This window comes from Accipiter gentilis, chromosome 28, assembly GCF_929443795.1.
Source record: "Accipiter gentilis chromosome 28, bAccGen1.1, whole genome shotgun sequence".
Lineage (NCBI taxonomy): Eukaryota > Metazoa > Chordata > Aves > Accipitriformes > Accipitridae > Astur > Astur gentilis.
The window spans coordinates 16,288,999-16,302,026 of NC_064907.1; the positions used below are offsets into that span (position 1 = coordinate 16,288,999).

The 13,028-nt window shown below is 48.0% G+C and overlaps 2 protein-coding genes across 3 annotated transcripts in view; one reads left to right on the forward strand and one right to left on the reverse strand.

Moving 5' to 3' along the window:
* Positions 1–451: 451 nt before the first annotated feature.
* On the reverse strand, positions 452–8,873 carry LETM2 (leucine zipper and EF-hand containing transmembrane protein 2). Of its 2 annotated transcripts, XM_049831063.1 has the most exons (11): positions 8,778–8,857; positions 8,288–8,525; positions 7,122–7,578; positions 6,812–6,955; positions 6,334–6,468; positions 5,695–5,898; positions 4,344–4,463; positions 3,585–3,695; positions 3,354–3,440; positions 2,525–2,599; positions 452–1,881 (listed from the first exon to the last, which is right to left on the reverse strand). In XM_049831063.1, exons 2-11 carry the CDS (start codon positions 8,311–8,313, stop codon positions 1,831–1,833), a joined length of 1,410 nt encoding a protein of 469 aa, XP_049687020.1. In that variant the 5' UTR covers positions 8,314–8,525; positions 8,778–8,857; the 3' UTR covers positions 452–1,830. The 2 variants fall into 2 exon arrangements, with proteins under 2 accessions (XP_049687020.1, XP_049687019.1); XM_049831062.1 differs by having other exon boundaries at positions 8,288–8,873.
* Positions 8,874–9,452: 579 nt separating this feature from the next.
* Positions 9,453–13,028, forward strand: part of NSD3 (nuclear receptor binding SET domain protein 3) — a 52,259-nt gene continuing 48,683 nt past the window's right edge. Inside the window, exon 1 of the mRNA XM_049831448.1 lies at positions 9,453–9,571. The gene's annotated coding sequence lies outside the window, so the exon portion shown is untranslated. The remainder of the gene's footprint in view (positions 9,572–13,028) is intronic.

A 13,028-nucleotide genomic window follows, 5' to 3' on the forward strand; every position in this document is an offset into this window, starting at 1 on the left:
ACTCTTGCTTTGATACAGTTTAGTGAACTAGGCTGGCTCTGCAAGCCCAGTTTGTGTGCTTTAAAACAGGGAGACTTTTCCCTCGCATAGCTCTTTCCACTCACCTTGAACTCAGGAATTCCCTCTCACTATTTACATGCTTTAGCCATAATACAGAAATTACTTGCATTCTTTTACTCCTGCACACTAATCTCAGTGCTCAACACCAGTGAAATCTTGCACTGAACAACATTTGTACTCCACTCTTTAGGGGGTGAAATGCTTTTCTAGACGAAGCGGGCTCTACAGATGTTTGGTCCCAGTTCTGTTCAAATACAGCAACTGTCAGTGTTATCAAGGAGACAAGGCTTCTGTTAAATAGACAAGTAGCCAGAGGCTGTTCTAGCCCCATCAGCAAAGCAATGGCTGCCAGCAACATCTCATCTGTGCTACGCAGAGGCAAGAGCAACACTTGAGCAACGGGGTTATTTTATTGAAATAACATTTGTTCTCATTTACTAACCACCAGTTAAATACAAATATTCAGCATTGCGTACTGGCTGTACTAACAAGGCAGGGGTGCAGGTACAGAACTAAGAACACAGTACGACGGTAGCTGTCTTCTGCAAGCTGTTTCTGCATTGCTAGTAAGAGCCTGAAGTCACATGTTTAAAGTGCTGATAACGCCTGACCTTGAGATGACTGGCTTTTTTTGAGTTGGATTGTTCTAAAGGCTGTCTGACCTCTAGAAAAGACATTTCATTCTACTTAGCACCAAGTCTAATTTTACAGTAAGTATAAATATACATATTTAAAACCCATAATGTGAGTAATTTCTGAACATTTACATAGGACAAAGTAAAAAATTAACAAATGCTAAAAACAGCTTTTCAGCATCCTCCTATAGAGTCTACCAAAAAAACCAGTCAACACTGGAGTGTGTGGAGAATCATTTTGTAAAGTATAGCAAGTCTGAGAGCACTTGCTGATGTGTAGTTCTGAGCCTGGTGAGGTTCAGCCAAGTCTGGCATCGGACTTGGGCAATGTGTGTGGGTCCCCAGGTTGCCACCTCACAGGACCCAGTGAGATCCTAAAAATGCAAGCCTCTGCCTTCTATAACAGTGTCTGGCCCCTGATGCAGCTCTTACTGATGAATGCAAACACTTACGCAGTGGAAGCTGTCCTCTTCACTGCTCTGCTTTTGTCCAGCAAGTTCTCAAGTCTTTCTGACCAGTTAAGTTCAACCACGCCACTGAGGAGAGCGATGGTCCTCCTTTTGCTGTGGTTATTCTCCTTGGTACAAACGCAATCGTGAGATACAACAGCTACACAGGTCATTCTGTGTGCTAGTTATTGGTTAAACCACGCTAACTAGGATCAAGAGCTTGAGCTTGTAAAGCTGCGGCAGCAGGACAAGCTGCAAGCCCTGGATGTGTGGGTATGTTCCTGCAGAGGATTTCAAACTGTAGAACAGGCTTTACCGGACTTCCAGCCTAGCTCATTCTGCACCCAGGCTTTTATGACAATAAAAAGCTGCCTTTCCTAAGGCTTAAGAGCACAAACACCTCTTCAGTAACAGCACAGACAGTAGCGTCATTATTAACATATTTACAACATAAGTTAAAATGTTGGGGGCAGGGGATCTGGTACCAAAGAGAAGCCGGTGCCATCCAGATAGCCTTAGCATGGCCTAGTTGCTCATAAGCTTGGAATAGACAGAGCAGCCCCTGAGGGCTACTGACACCTTTTTGTGTAAAGCAGCTTCCTGGAAAGTCACTCTTTCCTTTTAAGGAGGTGCAGAGACAAAAGCTCTTCTCTCCCACTGTTATGACAGTCCTTGCTGGTTTCAGGTTAGACTCCATTGGCGCCAGCCTTGCTGCTCTGAGATGCTTCCATTTTAGTCTAGGTGTAAGAGAAAGTTACAGATTTTAGGCAGTACCAATACAAATGCTTCTTGAAATTCAAAACTTTTTTTGAAGACGGTATCTTCCCATTTACTATGGGAAGCTGCTCTAGAGAATAACAGCTGACTAAGAACAAGGTTCTTCAGGGTAAAGAAGCATTCTCCTGTTGATAAAAGTCAGTCTGGACTCCCAAACTTGCCTCAAGTGGGCGTCCTAGATGTATACATAAGCAGGTAAATTGAAATCAAATATTCACAAAGGAAAATAGGTAAAAGAAAGGCAAGTCACTGTAGAAATACTTTTACAGATACAAAATAGCACTTAACGCTGCGGTGGTTCTGACCGAAGGCTGGTCTAGCCTAGTGGTCCAAAGCAGATTATCACGGAAGAGTACAAGGAAAGGACATACTGGTAATTCCCCACAATGGTCTGCTACCTTCCCCGATTTGACTGCAGTCTCTCAGTCACACATGGTATTTTTGTATTTAACAGCCCTCAATGTAGTTCTTATCCAAAATCTCTCCAGTCACTCCTTGAACTTCACATTCACACCATCTTGTAGCACAAATTTTCACAGTCTGTCTCCAAGCTGTGTGAAGAACTATCTCCTTTGGAAAGTCTAAGAAATTTGAAAAGCTTACCTCTTGTGGGGGAGGCTTAACTGACACTTCTGAGACTGGCAATTTCTCTGTTGGCTGAGATACAAATTCTTCATTCTTTAAGGAAAAAGCAGCTTTAAGTCACAGAACCCTCTCAGAAAACAAAGCTCTAGCCAGATCCCCTTCAGTCACTTCTCCTTTCTGAATGAGGCTGTTCCCTGCAATGCATGTTTGTGAAAGCTGTATGTCGGCATTGCCATCATTTCCCCTACGCAATTGAACGGAGCTATTTGGAAATACTTCTAGCAGTAGACACAATATTCTCCTTTAACTTCTGTTGCTGCTTTTATCAGCTTGGACTAATCTAAGCAATTCACTTCAGCCTTATGCTGAGAACCATATGCTCTGGCTTTCTTACTCTAGATATTTTGGCTTTTTCTGTCCTGGACAACTCAGCCCAAGTTCACTAGGACTGCTGAAAACAAGTCACCTTTAACTGACTTTCTCTGAGCTAAATGTACCTGGATTGAAGTCTCTGTATTTATGTGAATAAAGCAACTTAGAAGCTTGTGAGTGCTCCTCTGTGGGAGGCCCGTAACATGGTATTGAATAACCAGCTGTTTCCAGCAAGAGGACAAGATGTGCCACAGCAGATCTCTGGACCCTTTCATTGTCTCTTAAGCCAGAATACGCAGCTGTGAAGCTCTCAGGCAAAAACATGTACACAATGCAAGAATATACATTGCTTATGTGCTCTGTGCAATGGCGTCAAACATTGGGTTTTGTCTAGCTTTGGAAAGGTTTGTTCACGCGCTCTTCCCAAAGATTACAGCACACTCATTTTCCCACTTGCAGACTGTTATTTTCTAACCTTTTTTCCCTGTACAATGGGGGCAGGATCCACTAGCGTCTCCTGACCTTCGAGAACGGATGTCATGATTTCAGCAGTTTCACCTATCTACAGAAGAACATATAGTTCAGCACAGTTATAACTTCAGTCCACTTGGAGGATCAAAGAACAAGATTCATATCACAGGGCTTCATTTCTATAACGTGTTAATGGTTAAACTATTAACCTGAAAGATTTATTCAAACAGCTCACCTTATTTTGTGGAACCGGAACAGATTGTGGCTTTATATCTATTAAGTACAAGGCACGGGAAAGCAGAAGCAGAGAAGGTGGAACATTCTCTTTTAAATGCAGATCCAGCCACTGTTAGACGAAAACAGAAGGAAAAGTTATTTCATATTGGCTCTACATCAGTACTTTTTTATATAGCACTCTTTGTCCTCAAAGATCTTAAAGCTATCTTGAGTTTGGCTAATACAGGTTTAAGTTACCACAATGAGAAGAAATAGTTTTGAAGAGTTAAGCACACCGTACGAAATACACACTAGAGAGGAAGTTTCCAGCTACTAGTGAGTTACCAACATCACTGCTGACAAAAAGCCAACAGTGAAAGCTAAGTACTTGGAATTGCCCACAGCTTATGTGAGATAGAGCATCTACAGCAGTATCTGTAATCTGTTTGAATGCTTACAAAAGACCAGAGTTGGCCCTGCTACAAGTCTTGGCTACTTTAGAAGCTTAAAACATATTCTACACACACACACACACACCCCACCCCCCCGCCATTTCATCTTGCTTCTAGCTGGCCCCGATGCTACTTCTTGGTTTTCTCTTTAGTCTAAGACATAATCTGGATACTTCATGTCTTAATGCTCACCTATGCAGGTGAGGATCCATCTAGAAACACTTGCATTAATTCTTAGTGAAATTGTGCCTGGTCTATCTGAACACTGCACACCACTCTGTCCTAGGAGAACCTTGTCAAACGAGACCAGACCAAAGCATACTTGCCTGTCTGAGCTGTTCCTTTAGTTGCTCCTCCGAGAGACCCAATGACCGCATTCCTCTGGCTCTGCACGCGCTCTGCAGTTCAGACACACTTAGGCCACTGACTCCTTCCTTGGCAATCATCTGAAATGAAAAGGAATGTTCCTATCTAGGCACAGAGTAAGCCAAAACCCTGACGTACTTGATGAGCTTCAGCCCAAAGAAATGTCTGTCTAGGTAAATGTGTGTAAAGTCATACCAATACAAAGATGAGACAGAACTGACTTTGTAGACAATTTCTTCTGTCCTTGAAAGCTGACAGTCTTCAGCTACAGAGGATGAAAAACTTTGATCCTGATTATTGTTTCTCCCCTGCCCCAAGTACTGAGAATTTCACTTTTACATGTGATCCTACAGGTTTGAAGAATTCACTCAAAGGCAGGTCACCCTGAGAACTGTCAAGACTGCAGGCTTTAAAGCTGAACCTGTGGTTAGTTGCACATGCCTTTCAGTACTGGTCACCTCTTAACTAGCAAGAAGTCTTCCGGTCTTTCTTCTGTGTCGTAATAGGATTCTTAACACCATTTCAAATTATATTTCCTACACAATCATAAAATTAGGCTGGAAGGGACTTGTGGATGTTCCCCAGTCCAACCTCCTGTCCAAAAGAGGGTTGACTTAAAAGTTTCTTTACATTGCTCAGCCTTTTCCATTTATGCTTTGAGCCTCCCTAGGGATGGGGATTTCACAACCTCTAGACAACCTGTTCCTCTGTTTACCCCCTCACTGATTTTAATTTTTTTTCTTATCAAGTTGGAATTTCCCTTGCTGCAACTTATGACCGCTACCTGTTGTCCTTTCACTATGCACCTGTAAGTCTGGTTTCATTTTCTAAATAACCCCATTAGGCGGTTGAAAACAGCAAGCAGACTCTCCCTTGGCCTCCTCCAGGCTAGATAAATCCAGCCACTTTATAAACTAATACACACTCATACTGAATTCAGTTGGTTAAAATCTGGTGTTTCCGTACAATATTTATTCCAAAATTGGAACCTCCCTTTTTCACAAGTTCATATGACTCCAGAATAAAAAATATAAGGGTGTTCTAAAGTGACAATATCTGCAGTGCCACACTCGTTAGGGTTCACCAAAGGCAGCAAGAGTGCAGAAGGATGAACTCTGATTCTGTTTTTTTCTGGAATCTCTCATGAGGAGAATCCAACTCCCATCAATATTAACTTTGCATCTGAGGAGGGAGTGTGGGCTGTGACACATGCCTTACGTACAGCAGGCAGTGATTCAGAGGGCAGAACTTGAGATTGCGAAAAGCATGCATTCCACCACAGAAGTTACATCTGTGCTATTTTCAACTTACTTCATCATCTGCCTTGATAGTTCTGAGTCTCAGCAGCAGCTGAAAACGGAGCAGATTGTTGGTGCCAATGGGCTGCAGCTCAAGCAATTTGCAAAGAGCTACCAACTGCGGCCGTTCCAAGTGTTCCAGGGTCAGCTCATCCTCAAAGAGCTTGGAGAAACGTACAATCTCCTGGGTACTGGGCTGATGGCCAGTGTGACGAATCTAAACAAAGCACAGGCATCAGGGGCAAAAGCCAAACCCGAAGAGAATCACAGTTTGTGAATCCTCTTCCTCCTCTAAGGAAGAAGCCCTTCCTGTTTCTCAGGCTGGTATTTGTATCTCTGGATGGAAACAGAATGATACAGTTAAAAGGCCAAAGTGAAACAGTGTTCTTAAGTGGCCACTTAAAGGATTTCACAGGGTAAAACTTTCACTGTTGTTCCAGGATGAAATTGCTGGTCTGACAGATGGGGTCAAAAGCTAGTGTCAGTAGGGTATTAGCTGCAAGAGTGTATCCAGTTAAAAGTAACACCTGACAGCTCTGTGCTGTCAAAACTCTCTGCAATCTTTGTATAAATCCCATATTTTCTGCCCAAAATGACAGCACTAAACTGGTGTAACTACTATTGCTGTCATCCCCAGCGCAGCCCATTTTACCTGGTGCACATAAGAAGAGAATTGTTTTCCTTGTCCTGTATCTGCTTTGTTCCTTTTGGCCATCTCTGCAACGGTCTCCTGCAGGAACTTTGCTAATTCCAGCTTTGCATTTAATTTCTTTTTCTGCTTTTCTTCCTTCATTTAGGAAATAAAACAATTAGAAATTCCACTTGAAAATCAGAAGGGAGGGGATTCTGGGAAAGAGATGAAGTAAGACTTCAGTACTGAAAGCAAACAGGCTTTGGTTAGTGTAGAAAATGAAATTGGTGCGCACTTTCCTACCAATCACTGTTTACAACACAGTCTTCGAATTCTGCTGTCCTGTATAGGAATAAGCTAGGAATGTCTGACCTAGACATGTGTGTGAGGCTGATACTCATTTACAGCAGCAGGCAGGAAACAACAGCTCTTTATGCAGCTGTACGCGTGTTCTACTGAGCTGAAGAGCACAGTCTACATCTTCAGAAAGGACACAAACCTTTTTTGACTCTGTCTCAAACGTCGAGGGCAGCATTTCAGGGAAGAGTTTCAAGAACACAGGTAACAGAAATTCCATGAAGGGGACAATGACAAACACCAGGAAGGGCACCAGCCGGAAGAGATCTGCGCAAGTTCTCAGCAACTGTACAGAGAAGAGCACAGCAGATATTACTATTCAGCCAGACACACACAAAAAAAAAAAAAATGTGTTCCAAAGAAGTGTGGAAACAGAGTGGTTAAAATTCTTTCATTACAGCAAGCCTCTTAAAGCACCTTTTTAGCAAGGTGTTCGTATGTCTGGCACTTACCCTTCGTCTCTCCCTCCTAGTGAGGATCTGACCGTGTAACAGCCTCCACACCATCCTGGCAGCCACCTTAGTGTCAATCCAAAGCAAGTGGAATCCATTGTAATAATGTTTCAGTTCATCCACAATTTTTTGGCGTACAGACTTTTTGCCCACAGGAGTCTCTATGACTTGTTTTGTTGGAGTTTTAGCAGGCTGAGTACCCTGGTTTACAGTACTTCGGTGGGGTGGAGGTTCATCTCGGAGCTGCTGATGCAAGCAGGCGGACGTGTGAAACGTTCGCACAACTTCAGCTGGCGAGTGAGGTAGACCGGTGCCCAACCATGTGGAGTGCGGCAATGGCTGGTTTTCAGAGTCTCTTACGCAAGCCCGGTTTAAATGAGAATCCACTAGTTGGACAAAAGCAACTGCTGGAGCGTATGGAGAATTGGAGTGCGCAAGAAGATGGGAGCCTCTGAAACTGGAGAGGTATGTAAGCAAGGGAGAGCGCATTGTGGCTAAGGTACCCAGGCATTATGCACAAATTAACGTTCTCAGTGCCACATTAATCTTGTGAAATTGATCTTGTGGCTGCCTCAGTATCTGAGATTCTGATCCCTCAGCAATGGATAAAATATTGAGAATTTGTCCCATGCTAACAACTTGTCTCTTGGGGGAGAATAACTCAAGACTTCAGACTGGCCCTAGGGAGCCCTTCTATCAACTGTGTTGGCTGAAAGTTGCCAGCTGTGAACAAAGAAAAACCAAAGCCCCTTCTCTTCTCGCCAACCGTTTAGAACAGAGTTCTGTGTATTGCCTGCGTCAGCTGGAAAACACAGGCTGAGCACTAGAGAGAGGCAAGCGGTTAGATAGCTTGATCTCTGTTTATAAAAAAAGCTAAGACCTCGCAGACTGCTGTGCATTCCGACAGCTGCTGAAATCCCTTAGTGTTAGCTAAATCAAGCCTTGTGCCTCTCACGTTTAGCCAGGGAATCTTTCGTAGAAGTAAGCGCTCTAGTTCAAAGCGTGGGTATTGCGCTGAACGCGTACACCAGCCAACATGGGAACGGCACCGTAAATAAACCACTGAAGAAAAGCATTATCAGGCCCGGCAGCCCCCTGCCCCCCCCCCCCTCCCCCCCCGAGGTGCTGCGGCACGGAGCGCCCGTCAGACTCAACCCACCGCTTACCTCAACCGGGCCCTTGCCAGGAGCATGGTACAGCGGTAGAAGGGCCGGGGTGCCACGGAGTCACCGGCTCCGGACGGACGGGGACAGCGGAGGGACCCTCATCTCCAGCGGCGAGCGGCCGGGGGGTCGCGGGGAGCGGGCGGCGAGGCGGCCGTGCGGGGGGGAAACGGGACGGGACGGGCCCTGGGGGGGCCCGCCAGGCCTCTGGCGCATCACCTTCCCGCCGGTGTCGGTGCCGCTGCCGTGGGTGCGAGGGGAGACGTGAGCGGGCGCGGCGGGCCGGGTCGCCCCGGGCTGGCCGGGGGACAGGGCCCGCCGGCTGCCGAGGCCGCACCGGGGCCGGCACCGGGGGGTTCCCCGCAGGTTCCCCCGGCAGGGCCGAGTCCCGGTCCCTCCCCGCCCCCCCGGCTGGGCTGTCCCAGCCGCGCTGCCACTCCCCGGTGCCGGTCCCGGTGCCGGTCCCGGCCCGTTCACCGCCCGCCCCGCTCACCGCCGGCCTCAGTCCTCCCAGGCTGTCCCATCGCGCCCCTGCTCGCGGCAGTCTAGCCCGCCGAGCAGCGCTCTATGGTTCCCTCTCCGTCGCTCCATCGCGGTGCGTCACAGCCCCTTCGGCGGGAGCCAATCAGAAAGCAGGACTGCGAGCCTGCCGAAGGCCACCCAATGGGAGCGGGGCGGGGCGGGGCTTGACCCGAGGTGCCCTCAGGAAGGGCGGCTCATTGGCCGAGAGGGCGGCGGCGGCGACGTGCGAGAGGGTGGGCCTTGGCGGGTGATGTCACGGGCCGGTGCGTGACGCCATCGCGAGGCGGTGGGGCTGCTCGTGACGTAAGGGAGGGTGAGGGAGGGGTCGCCCTCGGCCTGGGGAGATCAGCCCCGTGACAGCCACTGGGGCGGCCTCTGGGCCTGAGACCTGAGGCGAGGCCTCCTCCCGGCCCGGAGCAGGGAGCGGGCGCAGGCCGTGGGGTCGCAGGGGCCGGGGGACCCCCGTCTATATGTCCACACCCCTCCCCCACTCTTTATCTCACTTCTCATCAGTTTTGCTGCAGGCTGCCCCGGCGCTCTCCCAGGATCGGCAGCAGTCCTGCCCAAACGGTGAGGCCAGAGGAGCGGCGCTGGTGACGTATCGTCACCCGCGCCCTTTTCGTTGTTATTTATGTAGCACCTGGAGAGCGGGAGAGAAACAGGGAGCCATGCACGGAGACGGGCTCCTGGCTGGAAGGGAATCTCTGGTTCTGCTCTGTGCGCCTGCTGCGTCCCGCGAAGGCTTGGCTGGACTCCTGGCGAAAGGTAGGAGAGCTTGTTAAGCAGTTAACTCGCACGCTGATGTCATTTCATCGGCGGCCACGTTGGATGTTTCCTGGTGCATTTATAGGGTTTTCAAAAAGGAAAACGCTGCCAGCAATTAGTTCGGCAGCCCACGCTAGCTAGCCCACACTATCCAGCAAAACGTTGATGGTGTCCCTTCATTTTTTTGTATGGAGCAAAACTTTGCTTTTACGTGAAAGGTTCCCATTTAGGTGATTGCAGTTTGTATCTATATATAGAGCAGAACATATTCTGAGCAGCTGCGTGTACGACGTGGCATGTAAGGGTAGAGTCCTCTTTTGTGTGTTATCGCCTGAGAACAGCTTTGCATGGAATTAGGTGTCAGAAGGAAGTTTCAAGCCCTGACATGTTTGAGGCAAATGCTGTGGGTCTGCGGATCTGATGGAACACGTAGGCAGCTGGAGAAACATTCTCGGTAGGTGACAGGAGACTCGGTCTCTCGAAACGTCTTGTGTGTTTGAGAGACTAGTGGGGAAAAAAACATTTTATTGCCTATGACGAAGAAGGTTTGTGACCCTTTGACAACTTTGCTAATGGGTGCCTAAACAGATGAACAATGTTTTAAGAAGTAGAAAATAAAATTGGGAAAGATGGGTAAGAAACAGGGCGGAAAGCTCCCGAGGTCTGCCAGCAGAGCTCTCAGTGCACTGCTATGTTTTCCGTCAGTTGGAAGGCACATTTCCCATAAAGGGCTGGTCTCAAAGTCCTTTACATTCTGAAAAAAACGCCACCCCACTATTAATCCAAATACTTTTTTGCTGTCAAAAACATTTCTGCATTGTTAATGCAGACCGTGTAATAGTAAAATTTAGTTCCTGTGTGCTTTATTCTGCCAGAGTTGGTTCTGCTAAACCATGTCCCCCAGGATTTCAGAAGAGGGTTTTGTTTTGTTTTTCTTTTTTTCCCTTGGGAGAGGTTCTTGCTTGAGGAAGTGACAGAATAGGAAATTAAAACTGGATGACAGGCAGAGACAAACTCCTGTCCTCTGAACCCAGCTGAAGAAGGTATCCTTAGTTCATCGCGCTAGAGTGGGAGATTTGCGTTACTGTACTAGTGCTCCAGCTTTCAACAACTTGGAAGCGCTGATTTCTTCTCAGAGATATCTTTCCACGTGGATTTGTGAGACGGCTTCTAAGACAGTGCAGACCAGAGTCTGTTGGATGTGCTTACTTACCTCCTAGTTTTCACGGTGTTCAAAACCATGCTTTTAACCTACTTAGATTACGTCTTCAAGAGTTCTTCCTGCATGAATGAGGGCTAAGCACCCCTGTTTCAAAGGAGACTCTTACATGGATGCTGCCTCGCTGTGTTAAGCACTGGGCCTTTAGGACAGTCACTAAAGTGCTGAGGGGTCAGAGCCCCTCCTCGACACTGCCCGCTTAAAGCCCTGTTAGCGAGCTGCAGCCTCTGCGCTGCTGTTCGGAGCCCCCTCAGCACACCACCCCTTCTTTTTGGGAACGGCACCGGGCACAGAGTGTTTGTTCAGGAACTGGCGTCGGTTCTGAACTGTTCTGAAACACGCAGGCAGCACGATTTGAGGCACAGCTTCTGGAAGCCATTAGTGTGCTGCCCTTAAAGGGGAACATTCTTCAGGGAGAACACACCACCTCTTTGATTGTTCAAGAATATTGTTTTCTCTTGTATACATCTTTGGGGTTATTGTAAAGCACTCGAGCGTGTGGCGTACGAGGAATGCTGGGGTCTGTTACTGATGGAGCTGCGGTCGCCTGCTGGCTTCAACCTCGTGCGATGATCTCCTGGAGCTGGAAATGTGGAGTCTGGCGGTGAGGTCCCAAGCACCCGCAGAGCAACAGAAGAGCTCGTTCCGAGGGCTGGGGTCAAGTACCCACGGGTTCATCAGCACAGGCTGAGTGGTGATCCTGGGAATGGTCGCTAATTACCATGATTGTGTGTGCTTCTGGTAGCTGGTTACATCTTGTAGTCCCTGTGCAGGGCAAGCAAAACGGCGTGTTATGTTTCCCTTATTCCATGTGCTTTGCTGGCCAAGGCACGGATCATCCAGCCTTCCTCGGGCTGAGACAGGCGGGGTTGCTCTTGTGGTGCTTCCCTCATCTGTGCTTAGCTTTAGCTTTGCATGCAGTTTCCCAACCAACAGATCATTTCCAGTAAAAACTCTCAGGAGCAGGAAAAAGTAATGTGGAAGAAAACTGAACAAGAGAAAAAGGGAGGGAAAACTGTAATTCCTGTCAGAACATTCGTTGGTTGTCAAAAGGAATAGGAAGGAAAATACCTTCTCATCCTTTGACTACTTCAGTGGCAGGAACGTCAGGACCCCCCACATATTAACATTAACCTTGATACTAATGCTCAATGTTAAGCATTTAGAATTTACAGAAAGGAGGAGAAGAGGGAGAGAAAGCCTTTTCTAGGTCACCTCCATTTTTGCTGCCTTATTGTGTTTAAGGAGGAGGCGAATTGCTTTTAAAATTCACTTTATTACAGCAATTCCCACCCCCCCGCCCCCGACAAGAAAAACGCCTCCTCACTGTGGGCTCCGAGCCTCTGCTTTCTGGGCGGTGGGAAATGCTGTGAATTTGGAAATCACTGCACAGCCTTTGCTCAGTGACTCGTAAAGCTCATATCTCTTCCGCTTTCACGTTGGGTCATGTCTCTCTCTCCACCTAATTCTTCTTGTTTTATTACCTGGCTTGGGTTTTTTTCCTGGTAACAGATGTCATCTTATCTTCCCATCTTGCTTACTTTCCATTCTCCTGTGCTTTTCTCGCTTTACATTTTCCTTTTTTTTTTTTTTCCTTGCATGTTAATGTTTTTGCTGCAGGAAAGATTTATTGTGTGCTCTGCAGTTGTGTTTTCTTCTGCAAAAGAAAGACTTGAGGGTTGTGGAGGAGGGGAATTAATTGCAAACATATCAATGCATAATTTTTCAGCCAAAATAGGATTAGAAACTACTGAGGATGACGGCGTTTTCCTTCTCCATCCAACCAGACCTCAGCAGCTAGACTGAGCGTCGGCATGGCACACTACAATCTCTCCGGCAGGATGGGGATTCTTCCCAGGCCACGTGCTGCTCGGCCATAATTCAACGCGCGCGGTACGTCTCGGCAGTGCCGTCCGTCTCTCCTGACGGCGATGCGAAGGCACGGCACGGTTTGGTGGGCCGGTTTCAGCGGCGCGGCCGGGTGGGCGATGCCTCGGCACGCTCTGGGCTTGGCCTGTCCGTGCCTGATGCTCAGCACCCGCCGGCGTCTTTGTCGCTCAACCCCGCCGCCGTCGTTGCGCCGGTAAACGCGGCGAGGCCCGCCAGGGCTGCTGGCACCGCCGTCCTCTCGCCACCTTGGCCCCTGCGGGTTTGTCAGCTCTTTGTGGCTTCGCCGCTCTGCGTGGCGAGGAGCGGGACGCGGCCCGACGGCTCGAAGGGCGCTTTGCCCCGGTCCCG

Coding starts and splice junctions, on each gene's coding strand:
- LETM2 (XM_049831062.1), bottom strand. CDS start 8,313: ATGCTCCTGGCAAGGGCCCGGTTGAG. Junction 5,899..6,333: donor TCTCTTCTTATGTGCACCAG/GTAAAATGGGCT, acceptor TGCTTTGTTTAG/ATTCGTCACACTGGCCATCA. Junction 3,441..3,584: donor TTCCGGTTCCACAAAATAAG/GTGAGCTGTTTG, acceptor GTTCTTCTGTAG/ATAGGTGAAACTGCTGAAAT.